The 18,207-nt window shown below is 50.9% G+C and overlaps 1 protein-coding gene across 3 annotated transcripts in view; it reads left to right on the forward strand.

Moving 5' to 3' along the window:
- LOC122378583 (protein YIPF5-like) overlaps positions 1 to 17,910 on the forward strand; it is a 118,978-nt gene extending 101,068 nt beyond the window's left edge. For all 3 annotated transcript variants that reach the window (XM_043359817.1, XM_043359818.1, XM_043359819.1), the window contains exons 6-7: positions 9,204 to 9,385; positions 17,022 to 17,910. In XM_043359817.1, coding sequence (XP_043215752.1) covers positions 9,204 to 9,385; positions 17,022 to 17,184 — 345 coding nt within the window. In that variant the 3' untranslated portion in view covers positions 17,185 to 17,910. The remainder of the gene's footprint in view (positions 1 to 9,203; positions 9,386 to 17,021) is intronic.
- Positions 17,911 to 18,207: the final 297 nt, after the last annotated feature.

Here is an 18,207-nt window from a genome sequence, read left to right on the forward strand (position 1 = left end):
GGAACTGGGTGCTGGTTAGGTCGGTCCCCGGCAGTGGGTGCCTAGGTCAGGTTGGTCCCTGACTCCCCCGGCAGTGGGTGCGGGTCAGGTCTTCCCTCCGCCAGTGCAGTGGGTGCGGGTCAGGTCTTCCCTCCGCCGCGCCGGTGCAGTGGGTGCCGGTCTGGTCTGTCCCCTGACAATGGGTGCCGGTTGGGAGCCGGCTGGAGGTGATTCATTAGCTAGTGGGTGCGGGTCGGGGGTGATTCGTTGGCCTGTGGGTGCCAGCGGTGGCTGATCCGTTGGCCTTTGGGTGCCGGTTGGGGGTGATCCGTTGGCCGGTGGGTGCCCCGGTCAGGTCGGCCCCCGGCAGTGGGTGCCGGTTGGGGGGGGGGGGTGATCCTTTGGCCAGTGGGTGCCAGTGGTGGCTGATCCGTTGGCCGGTGGGTGCCCCGGTCAGGTCTGTTCCCCGGCCGCACCGTCCGGAAATTGCCGTCGGCCGGCCAGTGCGCGGCTCGGCACCGGCGCGGAAATTGTGCCCGAATGGATGGCCGCCAGTGCGGGCGGCGCGGTGTCCTCTCGCCGCCCTCCGGATGCCGCCGGGAGGCCGCCGATCGGCGCCGGCCGTCTCCCGGCGCCCGTATCGATTTTAATCAGCCGCGCCGCGCGCCCAGACAGTCGCCGATCTCGGGTGACCCGGGCCGACCGCGACCGGCGCGCGGGCAACAGCTGACCGGCCCTGACCCGCGGAGGGGGGTGATCCTAGAACCGGTCACCGCGACACCGACAGCTCTGCATCAGGATGGTTGTTGCTTCTTTATACCAGTTCTACTTGCCACAAGGTCACAGTCTGGTCCTTCCTTTCGCCAGTAACCTCTCCTCTCCACGACATCACGGAGTGCGACTGCAAATGCGACTGGGAATGCGGTCGTTTTATTTATCAGACGGCCCACTCCAGTGTCATTGCTGATGCCTGATGCCGCCGTCTCGGGTCTCGGCAACGCCCACTGTCTTGCAGCCCTGTTTCGCTGGAACTGTCATGAACCAGGCGGCTCCACTAAGCAGGCTTCCACACAATACCATTCATCTGCAATAGTGTTACATGCTAAGCGCGGCGCTGTGAATTTCAAACAGGATGTGAGCCGCCCCAGAAGCATGTGGTCTCTGCGGACCGCCATATGAAATGCGTTGCTCATTTATTGCCGAGAAATGGCTTAGCGCCAAATTAATTCCAGGCCGCGTTAGCATACTATAACGATATCTTATTCTGCTGCGCTGTGATGTTTTCGATTGATGTATGCGAGTTAAGTGTGTGCTTGAACCAGCTGTCGGTATAAAGGCACGTAAAGCGCCGTGAGACGTTAGTTCAGGTTGGTCAGTACAAAGATCCTTTCCTTTCGCGATCCTTTCTGTAGGGCCGCTACCCCACCTTATCATGCTGTAGGCTGTCGGGCAGACACTGGAGGCTCTTCAGTCCTCATGTCTGTTGGCTCGCACTGTCTGTTGTCTGTTGTCTGTCTACTGTTGGCTATAGATACTCAATTGCTTAACATTCATTTCCATCATAAAAGTTTATTTCATGTGTAATATGACTGCTGGTCGTGGGGGCGGACATTGGGGGGGGGGGACCTACGTATGTAGATGTAGGTCCGTTTACCCCTTCCAACCGACCGACCGACTGCGAGCTGCTGAGAGCAGACACTCCCTCCCCTCCCTCTTCGTACGCCCGTCTCCCCCGCCGCCCGTCGTCGATCGCCGCCATTAGGTGCGTCGCCGCCGACGAATGCCGCCGCTAACTGCCGTCCGTCGGTCACGATGCTAGGCGGCCGTCCGTCACGACGCCGCGACCGTGATGAATCTGGCTGCTGCCGAGAGTTATGTTGGGCCTCGGCGACGAGCGGACCTGTGGTGGTCTGCGGCGGCAGGCTAGTGCCGTGCCGGGCTGGTGTCCCGCTGCCGGTGGGCGCAGCTCGACTATGGGTGGATGTGGTCTGCCAGCCAGTCCCACAGTGCGGCGTCTTTTGTGTTGGATATTGACTCATGAATGGCAGTCGTAAGATGATCCTAACCTAGTGTGTGTTACAATGCCGTAAAGGTCTGTTAACCTACATCTTTAAAGTATCTTAACGACATAATGGGCATCTTAAGCGGCTCTAAAGTAGTTCTGATTTCCCACTTTGACCGTGGGCACGCCATTACCAGCGTAAAATTTATTTCATCATGCTGATTAAAGAGGACTTAAATTTGCATTTCAAACGGTCTGGCTGGTAGAATGTAAATGAAGGACCGTGTCCAAAAACTAAAGCCTGCTTTCGCTCCCATTTCTGCGTCGATTTTTTAGAGCAAAATTCGTCGAAGGAGTTAAAGCGTGGAGTAGGTTCATGCGCCGCATATTCTTGCTGAACTGAAGTAAGTTACTTGAATTAAGTTTGCTGAAGGCGCTGTTAACTTCTTTTACGTAAGGCGGCGCTTGCCGGCGCAGTTTGGTGGACCTCCGTATCTCAGCCAGACCGTGGAGTGGTCGGAGAGGGGGTGCCGGGGTGAGGGATTGTGTCACTCGCTGCTGCCCTGACGTCTGACGTATAGCCGACACTGGAACGGGGCCGCGGTGGGACCGGTAGCACACGTGGATAGCAGGCATTATTAGAGGTCTTATATCTTAGATCTCTATGATATCAGGGACACATCCTCGCAATTATCGATACCTTTAATTGGCAACGAGATCTTGCCGTGATCTTCTTGCAGATATTCTAGAGATAAGCCCGTGCTGACCGGTAAGCCCTTGAAGCAGAGTAGGTGTTTTGCTGGCAGTGTTGCAGTGGTCAGCTACCTCTGGAGCACGGCAACACTCGGTCCATCAACGCCAGGAGCTCTGTCAGGCCGTCTATTGTTCCTCATTGCCACCGCCAATCTCCGCACTGTACCTGGTCCACTATATTACCGGTAACCAAGTGTCCCGGACTGCCGGCTGTCGCCGCGACCGCAAACTGTTCATTTGCCGTCGCGTTTATGCTAATTAGCTTCACACTGCTAAAGTGGAGCGAGCGAATTTAATGAGACCGCCTTATTACGAGCCTGGTGGCGGTGACGGCGACCGAACTGCCGCACGAACGTCAAGAGACCGGCCTGCTGGAAACGCAGGTCTGTCAGAAACCAGCTGTGACACCGTAGGCCTGCTGGAGGACTGCATGCTGTCAGAGACAGCCTGTGACACCGCAGGGTTGTCAGAAACCAGCTGTGACACCGCGGTGCTGTCAGAGACACCGCAGGGCTATCAGAGACTAACTGTGACACCGCAGTGCTGTCAGAAGCCAGCTGTGACACCGCAGCGTTGTCAGAGACTAGCTATGACACCATGGTTCTGTCAGAAAGTGGTTGTGAGTTGACACCACAGTGTTGTCAGAGATCTTGTTAATTATGGCTACAATAATCTCATAGACTAGCCGTGAGTGATACCACGAGTTAGTCAGCGACTTTCTGTTACACCACAGCACTACCAAGAACCAGTTTGATAAAAACTGTTCAGACGAAATGAAACTGTCAGAAACTGCTTGAATTATCACTGGACGATCATTGTCACCTTATTGCTGTAAAAAAGTGGCTCTGACACTGCAGTGTTGTCCGCCGTGACATCACGGGTCCATCCAAGACCGGGTATGGCACTACGCATCAGACTTGTAAACGACTCAAAATTTTTTTGAGTCGATTCTTTGTTTGAGTCTGGAAATTTGAATCGATTCATCAAACGACTCATGATGTTAAATTTAATTGATTCGAATCAACTCATGACTCATCAAGTTCCTCGATAAAATGATTCGAATCAACTCATGACTCGAGCAACTAGCCAACGGAATGATTCGAATCAACTCATGACTCACATTTTGATGAATCGATTCAAATCAACTCATGACTCACACGACATTTTTATTGAACTTATTTCATTCAACCCATGACTCACTATAGGCATTTGTTGATTATTTGACTCAAAGCTATGATAAAATGAATATGCCGCATACCACAATTGTATTAAGCAGCATAGTAGCCTTGACCAAAGATTCAAGCAGCAGTACCTAGTAGGACTAGGTACATAGGTACCTACCTTACACCTACCTATCTTCAACACTCAACAGTCAACAGTGCAATATCAGATAAATTTGTAAGTAACTCTGAGAGACAATTATAATATAAGTGAGGACTAAGGAGTAGCATAGTAACCTATCTCTTATTATTACCTAGAAAGTCTTTTTGAAAATTCAAAAGCACAAGTTCCGAGAGGCATTCATGTTTTTTTTAATCAAACTTTTTCTACATGATAATGAAACAAATGTTACTACTTCTTACTTATCACATAAAATTATTCAAACAGTACAACCTCAAAAATAGGATTAATCCCACCTGTGACACATTCAGCATCAGCAGGGACTCCATGGGCCACGAGGAGCAAACGAGGAGGCCATGACCTTGCATGGGTGGCTCAGGCCTCAGAATCAGATATGATCTTGAGTTGAGACTCATTGAATCGGTAAAGCTGGCGTCACCGTCGCCTTCCCGCCAAGGTAGGCCATAATGACCAAGGTCACGTATGTCAAACTAGTGGCAGCTTCAGATCGCAGTTACCGTGCGATCGTACTAACTTACTGCAAATTTGTGCTAACCTGCTGCAGTGGAAAACAAGTAAGTATTATGTCCGTGAAGTTAGCGTCAGCAACAACAACGAATACAGCGTCGGATTCAGAATCGCTCAAAAAACTCATATTCGGTAAATTGGGGGACGGGGAGCAAGAATATGACCTTTATTTGGCCCTAGCTTTTACCCCTTACCCCTTAATCGGCCCTTAAAGGAAGGGGCGCGTCAAAATTGCCTCAAGGGTTCGTCTGATCGCCAAAATAAGGGTCGCAATCGATTCCCCGGGTTAATATCTAGCCGCAGCCTTGGGTTCCAGATGTGTGCAACTTACCCCTTACCCCTTAATCGGCCCTTAAAGGAAGGGGCGCGTCAAAAGTGCCTTAAGGGTTCGTCTGATCGCCAAAATAAGGGTCGCAATCGATTCTTCGGGTCAATATCTAGCCGCAGCCTCGGGTTCCAGATGTGTGCAACTTACCCCTTACCCCTTAATCGGCCATTAAAGGAAGGGGCGCGTCAAAAGGGCCTCAAGGGTTCGTCTGATCGCATAAATAAGGGTCGCAATCGATTCCTTGGGTTAATATCTAGCCGCAGCCTCGGGTTCCAGATGTGAGCAACTTACCCCTTACCCCTTAATGGGCCCTTAAAGGAAGGGGCGCGTCAAAAGTGCCTCAAGGGTTCGTCTGATCGCCAAAATAAGGGTCGCAATCGATTCTTCGGGTCAATACCTAGCCGCAGTCTCGGGTTCCAGATGTGTGCAACTTACCCCTTACCCCTTAATCGGCCCTTAAAGGAAGGGGCGCGTCAAAAGTGCCTCAAGGGTTCCTCTGATCGCAAAAATAAGGGTCGCAATCGATTCCTCGGGTCAATATCTAGCCGCAGCCACGGGTTCCAGATGTGTGCAACTTACCCCTAACCCCTTGAGGCACTTTTGACGCGCCCCTTCCTTTAAGGGCCGATTAAGGGGTAAGGGGTAAGTTGCACACATCTGGAACCCGAGGCTGCGGCTAGATATTGACCCGAAGAATCGATTGCGACCCTTATTTTGGCGATCAGACGAACCCTTGAGGCACTTTTGACGCGCCCCTTCCTTTAAGGGCCGATTAAGGGGTAAGGGGTAAGTTGCACACATCTGGAACCCAAGGCTGCGGCTAGATATTAACCCGGGGAATCGATTGCGACCCTTATTTTGGCGATCAGACGAACCCTTGAGGCACTTTTGACGCGCCCCTTCCTTTAAGGGCCGATTAAGGGGTAAGGGATAAAAGCTACGGCCAAATAAAGGTCATATTCTTGCTCCCCGTCCCCCAATTGACCGAATATGAGTTTTTTGAGCGATTCTGAATCCGACGCTGTATTCGTTGTTGTTGCTGACGCTAACTTCACGGACATAATACTTACTTGTTTTCCACTGCAGCAGGTTAGCACAAATTTGCAGTAAGTTAGTACGATCGCACGGTAACTGCGATCTGAAGCTGTCACTAGTTTGACATACGTGACCTTGGTCATTACGGCCTACCTTGGCGGGAAGGCGACGGTGACGCCAGCTTTACCGACCTAGGTGAGTTTATTTATATTATAGCATAGCCTATAGGTAGTTTATAGGCTATAGGTAGTTTGGGCGTATTTGACTCTATAGACGCCCAAATTCTTATGCTGTTGATTGATTATTGGGACCAAATTGGGACTGGGAGAAGGGGAGGCAGCCGCAGGTGTCAATTCTGACTTCTGACATGTAAAATGTAGGTACCTAGGTAGTGTAGCAGGCACTTGGCTTGGTAAGACTAAGTACCTACCAACTGCCAAATGCTTTTGGCTCATTAGGCGCCTGTGCCTGAGCCTCTGAGGCTCTTGTAAGTCTGAAATATGGAGTTAAGTGATGGCTAAAGCTGAGGGAGTGATCTAGCATTGATTATTAGGGTGTTGATGGTGACTTGTAAACGACTCAAATTTTTTTTGAGTCGATTCTTTGTTTGAGTCGGAAATTTTGAATCGATTCATCAAATGACTCATGATGCTAAATTTAATCGATTCGAATCAACTCATGACTCATCAAGTTCCTCGATGAAGTGATTCGAATCAACTCACGACTCATCGAAAAATGGTTTGATTCTGAGTCGATTCACGAATCAACTCAGAGTCGTTTACAAGTCTGCTACGCATGACCGCTGGAGACCGGCTAGCCGTGCCTTGGACCAGCTCTCTAACCGCGCCGGCACTGCGGAAGCCACCTCCTCCCACCACTGCACTGCATTGGTGGCGCCGAACACACCACGCGTCCAAAACAACCGCCCCACCAATGAATAGATAAGCCCGTTAAACAAGTCCGCCGAAGCCCGTGTCGCCGGGCTGCGCGCTCCTGCCGCTCTCCCTCCCTCTCCATCGCTCTATCTCGACTTTATCGTCGCCGGAAGCCGAACGACGCTGCTCGGCGCCAGAGAGCCGCCGCCGCCGACCGCTCTGTGCGAAAATATGAAAAACTGGCCGCCGGCGTGGTGGGCTGCGCTTCCCCGCCGCGTCAGTCCATCACAGAGCCGGCCTATTCGGCCGACTGATGTCGAAATGCCATTTAGACGCAGCGTCTGTCGCCGCCGGCGATGGCTGTGGTCGGAGGGGGAGGGGGAGGGAGGTCACATTTGACGCCGCAGCTACCTCTGCTCTGTCGGCTGCGGCCGGCCGGGCTGGGTCTATAATGTGCGCGGCGGCCGGCCTGAAACCCTCCCCGTCGGCACATTGTCGGCGGCGCTGTTAATTAGGTTTGCATCGTCTGAAGAGCGGGCCGAGACGGCCGGCGGTTCTGTCAGCCGGCCGACCACGACCGGCACTGCCCCCCCCTGCCCCGACCCCTCAGCCCCCCGACCCCTCGCTCCCAGCCCCGGATCCCCGCCCAGCCTGGCAGGTCGCGCAGTCGAATGGTCGGGTCAGCAGAGCATCAAGTAAAATTAAATTAATTATATTGATCAGCATTCGAATGGTGTAGAAATAAGATAAAGTTTGTTTGAAACTGGGGGGTAAAAACAATTTTGACCACACCGAAGTCGATTAGGGGACGGTAAATTTTGAACGCACTCTTGGACCTGCTGGCCCTCACCTCATCGATATTAATTGATGCAAAGGATATTGATATATTGAAATGCATTCAGATGGAACTGATTGGATCAATGCGGAGTGTCGTCCTCGTGAATATGTGTTATGTAACAGTTCTGACTTAAAAAAGGACCTTATTTCCACTCGGGTTACGTACGACATTTCGGTGAGGCGGTTGAGCGGAAAGGTAGCGTACTCGTATGTCAGTGTCCATTAGCCGACTGTTGTCACTGTCGGGTTCGATGACAGTCCAGTTATAACCGCGCCGACGGCCAGGGCCGTCCATCCGATGAGGTTCTGGTTAGCTCAGCTCCTCAGGAGTGAATGGCTGACTCGGGCTAGGATTGCGGCGTGGCGCGCGCCGTATACGTTCTGGTGTTGTGATGACTGCAGTAGTGCCGCTGTTGCCATCACCGCCGGCTGTGACCACTTTACCGCCATACGAGGCCACTGTCGGAGGTCGTCTGAGGCCGCAGAGTGTGCACCATCGCCGCCAACGACCTGTCATGCCTCAAGCTTTCCTCCTCTCTCCCAGGCTTTCCTTTTACAAAAGCACGTTAGCTTTTTTATAAATGTAAAGAAAACCGCGCGGCCAGTCAGCGACTGTGTAGCAAAGTATCGAATTGAAAGGGGAGCGGAAACGCTGAAGAAGCTGTAAAGCGTCTTTGGAGGTCCGGCGAACAAACTGGCCTGGGATTGATGTTCGGGCGCGCCGCCGGCCCGTCGGCTCCGGCGGCCACAACTTGCGTCGTTACGGTCGGCGTCCGATGGAGATGGATGGGCGTTGTTGGAGCCTTCGCTCACTGCACTGCCTGTTGGCTGCTGTCCATCCGGCGGCCGAGGCCGTCGTTCCGACTGCTACGTGCGCCGGACGGCCGATGGAGTCGCAGCGCTCCCCGGGCTGTAACTCTGAGATGTATCGCCGTCTTTCAGCGGCGTCTCGGACTGGGCCAAGTCGCAAATTCGCATAACTTTGATTTGGCAAACACGCTGCTAGTCGTATCCGGTTTTATCGTGCTGTTGTGCTAGGCTCGTAAAATTATAATGTTTCCGTATCAATACTGAGTGTGATAAGGTTTTTATTACTTCCCATCCGTATGATCATTCATGATCAATGATCTGTGGCGATCTGACAACACTGAACCGTGTTATAACTTCTACCGGAACACGGTGCTTGGCCCTTAGTTCTTACACAATACATGATCTATTCATCTCATAAGTCATAACGACCCTGCCCTATACTGACCGGATCTAATCATGACAGCGACTAGGAAACCATCCAGCCATATGTATTTTTTCAACAGTTGTGCGTCATCTGATGAAGTCATTGCCTGAGCAGTTCTTGTCGGATGTGGTGTTTTCCCAACTAGCTCCGCCTTGTCAGCCAAATTACCCGGCCGGCTAGTCAGGGATATTGTGTTGCTGTGTTGCTGTGAGGCACTGTAAGCTGCCGGTGTCACCTGCGACCGTCAGGTGAATCTGACACATCGTCTGACTCACGTCCTCCTTTTTACAGACGGGGAAGCTGCACTTTGGCTACATCTACGGCATCGGCCTGATGGGCTGCGTGGCCATGTACTTCCTGCTGAACCTGATGTCGATGCAGGGCGTCAGCATGGGTGTGGTGGTGTCGGTGCTGGGCTACTGCCTGCTACCGATGGTGGTCCTCTCCGGCGTCTCCATCGTCCTCTCGCTGCAGTGAGTGGCTGTCGACAGCAGCGAGGGAGGATGCTGTAGACACTGGGACTGCTACACAGACTAGTTACAGACACTAGATAGATAGACAGCGGTGGGGAGGGTGCATGGCAGGGCCACTGGGACGTTCTTAGACACCGGGGACCAGCTACTGGCTGCAGCAGGGAGGCGTTGCAGATAGACCCTTGTGGCCGTGTTTACTCATCGGGGACCCAGTGTCCTTACAGACACCGGGGACCAGTTATACGTAGACAGCAGGAGTGTAGGGGAGAGGAAGGAGGTAGTGACCGACCCACTGGGCCTGCCTACAGTCCAGTGGGGACCAGTTATAGACAGTGGGAGTGTAGTGGAGAGGAAGGAGGTAGTGACCGACCCACGGGGCCCGCCTACAGACACTGGGGACCAGTTATAGACAGTGGGAGTGTAGTGGAGTGGAAGGAGGTAGTGACCGACCCACTGGGCCCGCCTACAGACACTGGGGACCAGTTACAAAGAGCGGCGTCTGGGGTGTGCTCCGAATGACCGCCACATAATGATGGGATCTGGGGAAGGCTGGCGGAACGATGGCGTGGTATGGAATGAGGGAAGAGAGAGAGAGAGAGAGAGAGAGAGAGAGAGAGAGAGAGAGAGAGAGAGAGAGAGAGAGAGAGATATTCGATACAAATGTTTTTAACAGTGCGTTTTCTTGTCTCTCTATCTCCCTCCCTCTCCCCTCCCCTCCCCTCCCCTCCCCTCCCCCTCCTTCCTCTCTCTCTCTCTCTCTCTCTCTCTCTCTCTCTCTCTCTCTCTCTCTCTCTCTCTCTCTCTCTCTCTCTCTCTCTCTCTCTCTCTCTCTCTCTCTCTCTCTCTCTCTCTCTCTCTCTCTCTCTCTCTCTCTCTCTCTCTCTCTCTCTCTTCCTCTCCTTATCTCACACGCGCCCGCGCATAGATAGCCAATTAAACTTCGAAATTTGGCAATGCATCCGTTGCAAAGTTTTGCCCACGACTCAAAAGGTCAGACCAGATAAGGAACACCTGTAAGACATCACCTTGAAAGTTTAAGGCTGTCCTATGGATAGTTTTCGCACTTCCTGCCCACCTCTACCCATGCTCCGCCCACGCTCTACCGTCCGGCTAAGCCCATACGCTCGTTAGGTGGGGCCGAAGCGCCACATAATCTCTGTTGCACATTCGTTCTGATCAGTAGCCAGCTGGGACGCTCTATCCGGGCTACTACCGCGCAGAAAGCTGGTGGTCGCCCCAGCTCGCCCCAGCTCGGTCGGCGGTGGTAGGGTTACGTAAAATACACGGCCAGCTACGCACTATACTGTAGTATGTGTGTGGAGGAGGGATGAGGGATGCTGAATATGTGTATCTGTTTCATGTTTGCTGCTCATTTTATTAGTGCTCTGCCCAATGAAAACTCGTGCAGTCTCCAGCTGAGTGTATTAAGGTTGCCAAGTCTTTGCTAGGTTTTACACATGTTACTGAAGGCGTTGATTGGAAATAACCTTGGTTGGCTTCTGCCACCGTTTCCCCCACAGTAAACCAACTAAGCGTTGGTAATCAGCGATCGACGGCTTTGTACTGATGCAGTCAACACTTGTGTGAACTAATGCACCTGGGATCAAAAGCTATCATTATTTACTCAAATTAATTTTGAGGAACTTGCATGCATATGAGTTTATTATTTATGTATGTGTTTGGCTCCCGGTCCCTTGTTCTGTTTCAGTGATTGTCCAGTTGCTGAGCTCTAACTCCATGACTGCCGTTCCCTATGCCCTGGTCGTTATGATTGCCGTCCCCTGTTCTGTTCCATGACCATTCAGTCGTCATGCCCGTGTAACTGTCAGCGGTGTGCTCCGTGCCCCAGCTACTGTCGTCCACTGCCCTGGCCCTCATGACCTCGCCGTCAGCCAGAGTAGCCCGCCGTGCCGAGTAGCTCCGACCGACCGCCGGTCGGCCATGGCCGAATATCCGGCGGTGCGTGCTGACCTCCTCAAGGGCCGCTTATTAGATGGGGTGTGTTATCGATGGGTTGGCCGCCGGCGCAGCGCCTTTGTGCTACGCTGATCCACCGGACACACGCGAAAATATAGCCGCCGCGGCCCGCGGCTGTGAGCCGCCGAAGGAGCAGAGCTAGCTGCAGGATGGTCCACCGTGACTCTGTGTTCTTAGCTTTTTGTATTTGGCCGGGAACGTATTAACCCGCGCCCTGCTGGGGGGGGTGTTTGAACACCCCCACCCCCCCTTGTGGTTTTTCGCGAATATCTCAAAAACGGCGGCGCGGAGCGCCGCCGTTTTTGGTACACCTTATCATACATCAATTCTACACATGTTGTGAAAATTTCAGACCAAGGTCATTCAAGGTCAGGTCACCAGGTCACTTGAAGTGACCTCACCTCATAAAAACTTTCAATGTCTGTCATAGCTACACCGAGTGACCGATCGCTTTGAAACTTTCAGCGATTGCTAAGAGCAATAGCATGTACAAAATGTTTATCTCAGAATTTTGATATCGATGACCTAAGGTCAGGTCAATTTTGCGACCTCCCCATTATAAGTCAATGGGAGAAAATTGAAATGCGCCTCTTTTGGATGAAAGACATTATAAACACTCCCAAACACCGAATTACAAGTGGTTTAGACACACTGAACTTGAAAATGGTGTCCGTGACCCTTGTTTATGCCCTGAGGTCATCTTAGGTCACGAATGGTATCTAACAGTTTTTCGCAAATAACTTTTGATAGAGGCATGCTAGAGCGATGAAAACTCCTTAAATGTGTTCAGCTCGACGATACGGATCGACTGATATGCAACATGACCCTTTCCGGTCAGGTCATGACCTTGACCTGAGGTCAAATTTTCAAGTTGACCTTTCAAGGTCAAGTTATAGTTCATTCGATGCGTCTTGACGAGAGGAACACGATGCCGGTAAAAGTAAGCTCGTACAAGGCTTGGGTCAAAAGTTATTGCAGAAAAACTGTTTTCGAAAAAATCGGTTATTTTTGCAGTTTTTGCCCCCTGCAGGCAAAACCGTTGACGTTAGGTCAAATCTGAGAGAATTACTCAGAAAGGGCGTTAATAGGGCTATCGAATGCGCTTTTCCGCGGCGCTGTAGCTCTGTTGGTTCCCGAGTTATGCGTTGGCTTCTTGGAAATTTTCGACATTCGACCTGGAAATCGGCGAAATTTTGCCTTCAATGACCTCTGGTGACCTGACCTTTGACCTGACCAAAAAATTGGCCGAAGTGATTTCGTCATTATTTTTGACGCTCTTTCGAACGCCGCCTTCCGCGTATCGCTACGTGGCCCAGGAGCCGAGTTACAAGGGGGGGTGTTCAAACACCCCCCCCCCCCCCCAGCAGGGCGTGGAAATCCAGGACCCCCAGCAGGGCGCGGGTTAAATAAATGTGCCTCATTGGCGGAGCCATATGGACATCCGAGGGTAACGACAACATTACTTGTGACCCTGATCGGGTCGAACGACAATCAGTAATTGCGGGCTCGCTGCAGATTCGTGACTACTAAATAATGCTGCACCACACACTGTAGTAGTTTCTTCTATCCCATGCCTGGTCCATTCCACGGATCCCCGTCCCGGCTCCTGCCGTCAGGTGTCTGCTCTAATCGGCTGTCCTCTGACAGCGGCACCCGGTGGTGTTTTCCACCGTCCGCCGGCCGTGAGATGAGCCCGCTCCCCGCGAGAGAGTTGGCGTCGCAGCGGCCCCATTCAGTCGGCAGCCGGTTAATTCGCCGGCGCCGACAGCGCTAATGTAAAAAGAGATGAAGTCGGCGGCGTATGAGGGAGAGAGACGGTCTGCGGTTGGCGTCCGAATAGTGGCACCGATCTCGGTGGTCTGCGGTGCGATACTGGGCTGTGATGCCGCCTCTGCCCTGCTCCACAGCACAACACAGTCGCCTGAGTTATAGAAGACATAATTGAACACCAGCTATTACTTTATTTAATGGGAGCTTTCGAAAGCTATGCAGCTTTCTTCGTCAGCCTTGGTACAAAACACTAAAACAGATCCATATAAAATTAAACAGTTACATTAGACACCACAATAAAACGAAAATGGCGCATCTGGATTTTTTTTTTTGAAAAAAAATTCTCGCTGTTTCTTTTCGGTCGCGCTACCATCAAGCGCGTCACACAATGGGCCTGTTCCAGCGCCTCCAGAAACCTCCAGAAAGCTCCAGAAAGCTCTAGAATCCTCCAGAGAGCGTTCCAGCGCCTCCAGAAAGCTCCAGAAAGCTCTCGCCAAAGCTCCAGAAACCTCCAGTAGCCTCCAGAGAGTTGAGAGGTCCAAATTTCTCTGGAGGCTCTGGTCTACAATTATGGTGCACATGTGACAATCACGAATGTAAACAAAGGACATTTGACTGATTATTTTACAACTTGAATGTAAAGAAAATTACATTGCTATAATTTTATTTATCTGTTTAACTAAAATTGAAAACAAATTTTGCGTTTCAAGAGAGAACAATCGTCATTCTTTTGGTATATATGACGCTAATCTCCAGAAATCTCCAGATTGCGTTCCAGCGCCTCCAGTAAAACCTCTGGTAGAGCCTCCAGTCAAGAATTTCTTCTGGAGGCGCTGGAACAGGCCCAATGACAATACACGCACATGACAAAATACCACACATTTCAGTCTAACACACGGTAGACATTTGCGACTGGAACACCTGGTTTTGTGTTTAGCGCACGCCCCCTCGCCTTGTCAATGAAAATACCCTCTTTTATCTTCCGTTTTTTCCACTCCCTCTCAAAAGCCAGGATTTTGACCCCCTCCCACGCGATGGAATGTCCCGTCTCTATGACGTGTTTTGAAATACCGGAATGATTTTCGTCCATGTTTCTAATAGCCCGTTTGTGTTCTTTTTCCCTAGTTTTAATGCTTCTTCCCGTTTCCCCGATATACACCTGGTCACACTCGCACTCATACTGGTACACGAGACCGGCATTCTGATGTGGACCCCGTCTATCTTTCGGTTTCACCAAGATACCTCTTAAGTTTCGGTCTGGTTTGGTAGCCACTCGGGCGTACGGCTTCAGCGCACGGGTCACCTTCTCCGTTACCCCTTTAACGTAAGGTATGACAACAAGAGGTTTGTCATCAGGCTGATCCCTGGGCCTGGCCTCCCTGTTCCTAACTTTCCTGCGGGTCGCCTGTATGAACCGCTTAGGGTAGTTGTTGGCCCTGAGCACCCTGTTGACATGGTCAGCCTCTACATACTACTCTATCCGAGTCGTTGGTTATCAGCTGCTCCTCCCTCCTTACCAAGGACCGAACCACTGATTCTTTATGTTGAGCGCTGTGATGCGAGTCGAAATTTAGATAGCTGTCCGTATGGGTCGCTTTCCGGTGTACTGTAGTTTTGACTGAGCCGTCATCCATCCTACTTACCATCACATACGAGTAGAGTAGTAGTAGATACCATCACATAGATAGAGTAGTAGAGGCTGACCATGTCAACAGGGTGCTCAGGGCCAACAACTACCCTAAGCGGTTCATACAGGCGACCCGCAGGAAAGTTAGGAACAGGGAGGCCAGGCCCAGGGATCAGCCTGATGACAAACCTCTTGTTGTCATACCTTACGTTAAAGGGGTAACGGAGAAGGTGACCCGTGCGCTGAAGCCGTACGCCCGAGTGGCTACCAAACCAGACCGAAACTTAACCCTAGAACGCCTAGGGGGGGTTGTATCAACCCCCCCCCCTGAGGTTTTTTCGAAGTGCACGCTAAACGGCTTGTCGTAGCGGGCTGAAATTTTCAATAACCTCTGGGGCAACCTTTGCGCATCTTTTGCCGAAAAAAAATTGATCGGGTCATGTCAGGTCACGGAGTTATGACGTCATAAGAGGTACAGCCTCCGGCCGGATTTTCACAAACTGAGTGCCAACGCCCGAGGTTTCCTGCCGGTGGTACGGACATCGGTTGATGGATCGTGATGAAACTTCCCATGCATGTTGGGGCAAGTATTGGCTATCATATGGTATAAGAAATTTGACCGGGTCAGGTCAGGTCACGGAGCTATGACGTCACAAGAGGAACAGCGTCCGGTACTATTTTTGAAAAGCGCCCGAACCACTATTTTGCTAATTCTTGTCACCTCAATGGGAATATGCAGCAATATTAGCTTCTATAGGGAGCAAATGGACCTCCCGAATCCAAAAATACAATCAGATTTCAAAAATTTAAATTTTGATTTTTCGAATTTCTGCCGCCGACTGTGACCTTGCCGACTTCCGGCGCTCCCAACGCGCCATTTTTAGAGCTAGGGAAACGAAATACATACCAAACGATAGAGAATTGATCAAGGAACACGATAGTGAAGGTTTCAAGTCGATATCTCCCACCGTTTTGCCGCAATCGCCGCCGAAAGTTGAAAAAAGTCTATTTTTCCGAAAATTTGACCTTTGACCGGTCAAAAGTAGGTCAAATGTTGACCTAGGACCAAAAAATATACCACCAATCGCGAGATCTCGTTGAGAGCAATCCGTTGGTTTTTTCCGCTAAGCTCTACGACCTTCCGTTTCGAAACGCCAGGGGGGGGGGTCGTAACAACCCCCCCCCCCCCTGGTCGTTCGTGTTATGAGAAATGGCCTGGTCGTGCGAGGGTTAAGAGGTATCTTGGTGAAACCGAAAGATAGACGGGGTCCACATCAGAATGCCGGTCTCGTGTACCAGTATGAGTGCGAGTGTGACCAGGTGTATATCGGGGAAACGGGAAGAAGCATTAAAACTAGGGAAAAAGAACACAAACGGGCTATTAGAAACATGGACGAAAATCATTCCGGTATTTCAAAACACGTCATAGAGACGGGACATTCCATCGCGTGGGAGGGGGTCAAAATCCTGGCTTTTGAGAGGGAGTGGAAAAAACGGAAGATAAAAGAGGGTATTTTCATTGACAAGGCGAGGGGGCGTGCGCTAAACACAAAACCAGGTGTTCCAGTCGCAAATGTCTACCGTGTGTTAGACTGAAATGTGTGGTATTTTGTCATGTGCGTGTATTGTTATTGTGTGACGTGCTTGATGGTAGCGCGATCGAAAAGAAACAGCGAGAATTTTTTTTTTTTTTCAAAAAAATATCCAGATGCGCCATTTTCGCTTTTTGTGGTGTCTAATGTAACTGTTTAATTTTATATGGATCTGTTTTAGTGTTTTGTACCAAGGCTGACGAAGAAAACTGCATAGCTTTCGAAAGCTCCCATTAAATAAAGTAATAGCTGGTGTTCAATTATGTCTTCTATAACTATGCAACCGTCCCAGCTAAATAACAATATTTACAATTACAGTCGCCTGAGGTTCTCAGTTGTATGTTGTGGAACTAATAGGAACCTACTGCTTCCTTATGGGCTCTCTCGTCAAGCGTCAGCTGTGCCTGTTTATACCTTACTCCGTGAACCGATTGTTTTGCTCGGTAAACTTTTTTGCGGCGTGCGGAACTAGACCACGAGTAGTCTGTTTACTGTTAGCTCGCCGGCTGACGACCTCATCTAACTTTTTGCTCCCCGGGAGCTGGGCGGTGTTCCAGGTAACTCCCCTGTCCCCGGTAGCTGCTCCGCCTTTCCCGGATCACTCTCCGGTCTACGTGTAACCCGCGTCCCCAGGTGACTGCACTAGTTAACCGGGCCCTCCCTCCGACAGGGGCGCGCTGGGGATGGCGCTGGCCGGCCTAACCATCCTCTGGTGCAGTCTGTCGGCCTCCAAGCTGTTCGTCACAGCGCTGGTCATGGACCACCAGCAGCCCCTGGTTGGCTACCCGTGCGCCCTGCTCTACGGCGTGTTCGCCCTGCTTACCGTCTTCTGAGCGTCCAGCAACGTCTCAATCATCTTCAGTGATGTAGGCGCTGCTGGGCTGTCCTCGGCTTAGCGGTGTGGGCAGTGGTGGACCCCGCTATGGCGGTCACATCGTGAATGATGTGTGTGAGCAGCTGTGGCCGCTCTAGGTACTGGTGATCACTGATCAGTCACGCGGTGTGGTTTGAAGGAACTGAACTTCACGAGAGCGGTGGCTAGGTGCAGTATGTGTGTCTGAATAGCTTGAACGAGACCAAATGGCGACAATCAGCCGTTGTATTTTTAGGCGCGAATGGTATATGATTCGTCTTTTTCTACGGTTCGCTCTCTATTCCTCTTTAAAGTTATTCCTGTTTATTTGCCCTCAATTCTCTTCTTTTAGTACCAATATACTGCCTCATTATTTCTCTTTTCTGATTTCAGTTCATTTCCTTTTCTCGTAGAAACTAAATGGTAAAAGATCGTTGAAGTCACCTTCCCATCATTTTAGGCTAAATGTGCATGTATGTTAGGTATGGGCTTATTTATGTGGTTCGGAGTCAGTTATGTGTATGTGAGGATATTGGCGTATTATTGCATTATGTCTAGCCCAATGTCTATTAATATGGCGCGGTAATTGGTTACACGGCAATGTTTTGTTTCAGTTAGCCAATGTTAGTGGACCACCACTCGATAGATGGAGGGTCCGCGAAACTATCCGGTGTGGAACATGATGAAAATAAAGGTGAATTTGCTATGACTGGTGTGAATTGGACTGGTTTGATCTTGGGCTCTTCAGCGTCGCATTAAAGATGAAGTTTGTACATGGATTCTGGCAACATGGAAGTTCGAGCAGTCCACTCACAACAGCAGTCACATGGTTTCATTTTCACCACATAAAAGGCTTCCATTATGATAAACGAGATAGAGTGACTGTTCATTGCTAAACTTCCACAGAACTACTGTCCGTACTGATGTAACGTTCTGCGCCATTACCGATGGTGATGTGTCGGAAGGTGCCAACTTCCGACCCGAGCAAAGTACCAAAAGTACT

This window comes from Amphibalanus amphitrite, unplaced genomic scaffold, assembly GCF_019059575.1.
Source record: "Amphibalanus amphitrite isolate SeventyFive unplaced genomic scaffold, NRLGWU_Aamphi_draft 000062F_arrow, whole genome shotgun sequence".
Classification (NCBI taxonomy): Eukaryota; Metazoa; Arthropoda; class Thecostraca; order Balanomorpha; family Balanidae; genus Amphibalanus; species Amphibalanus amphitrite.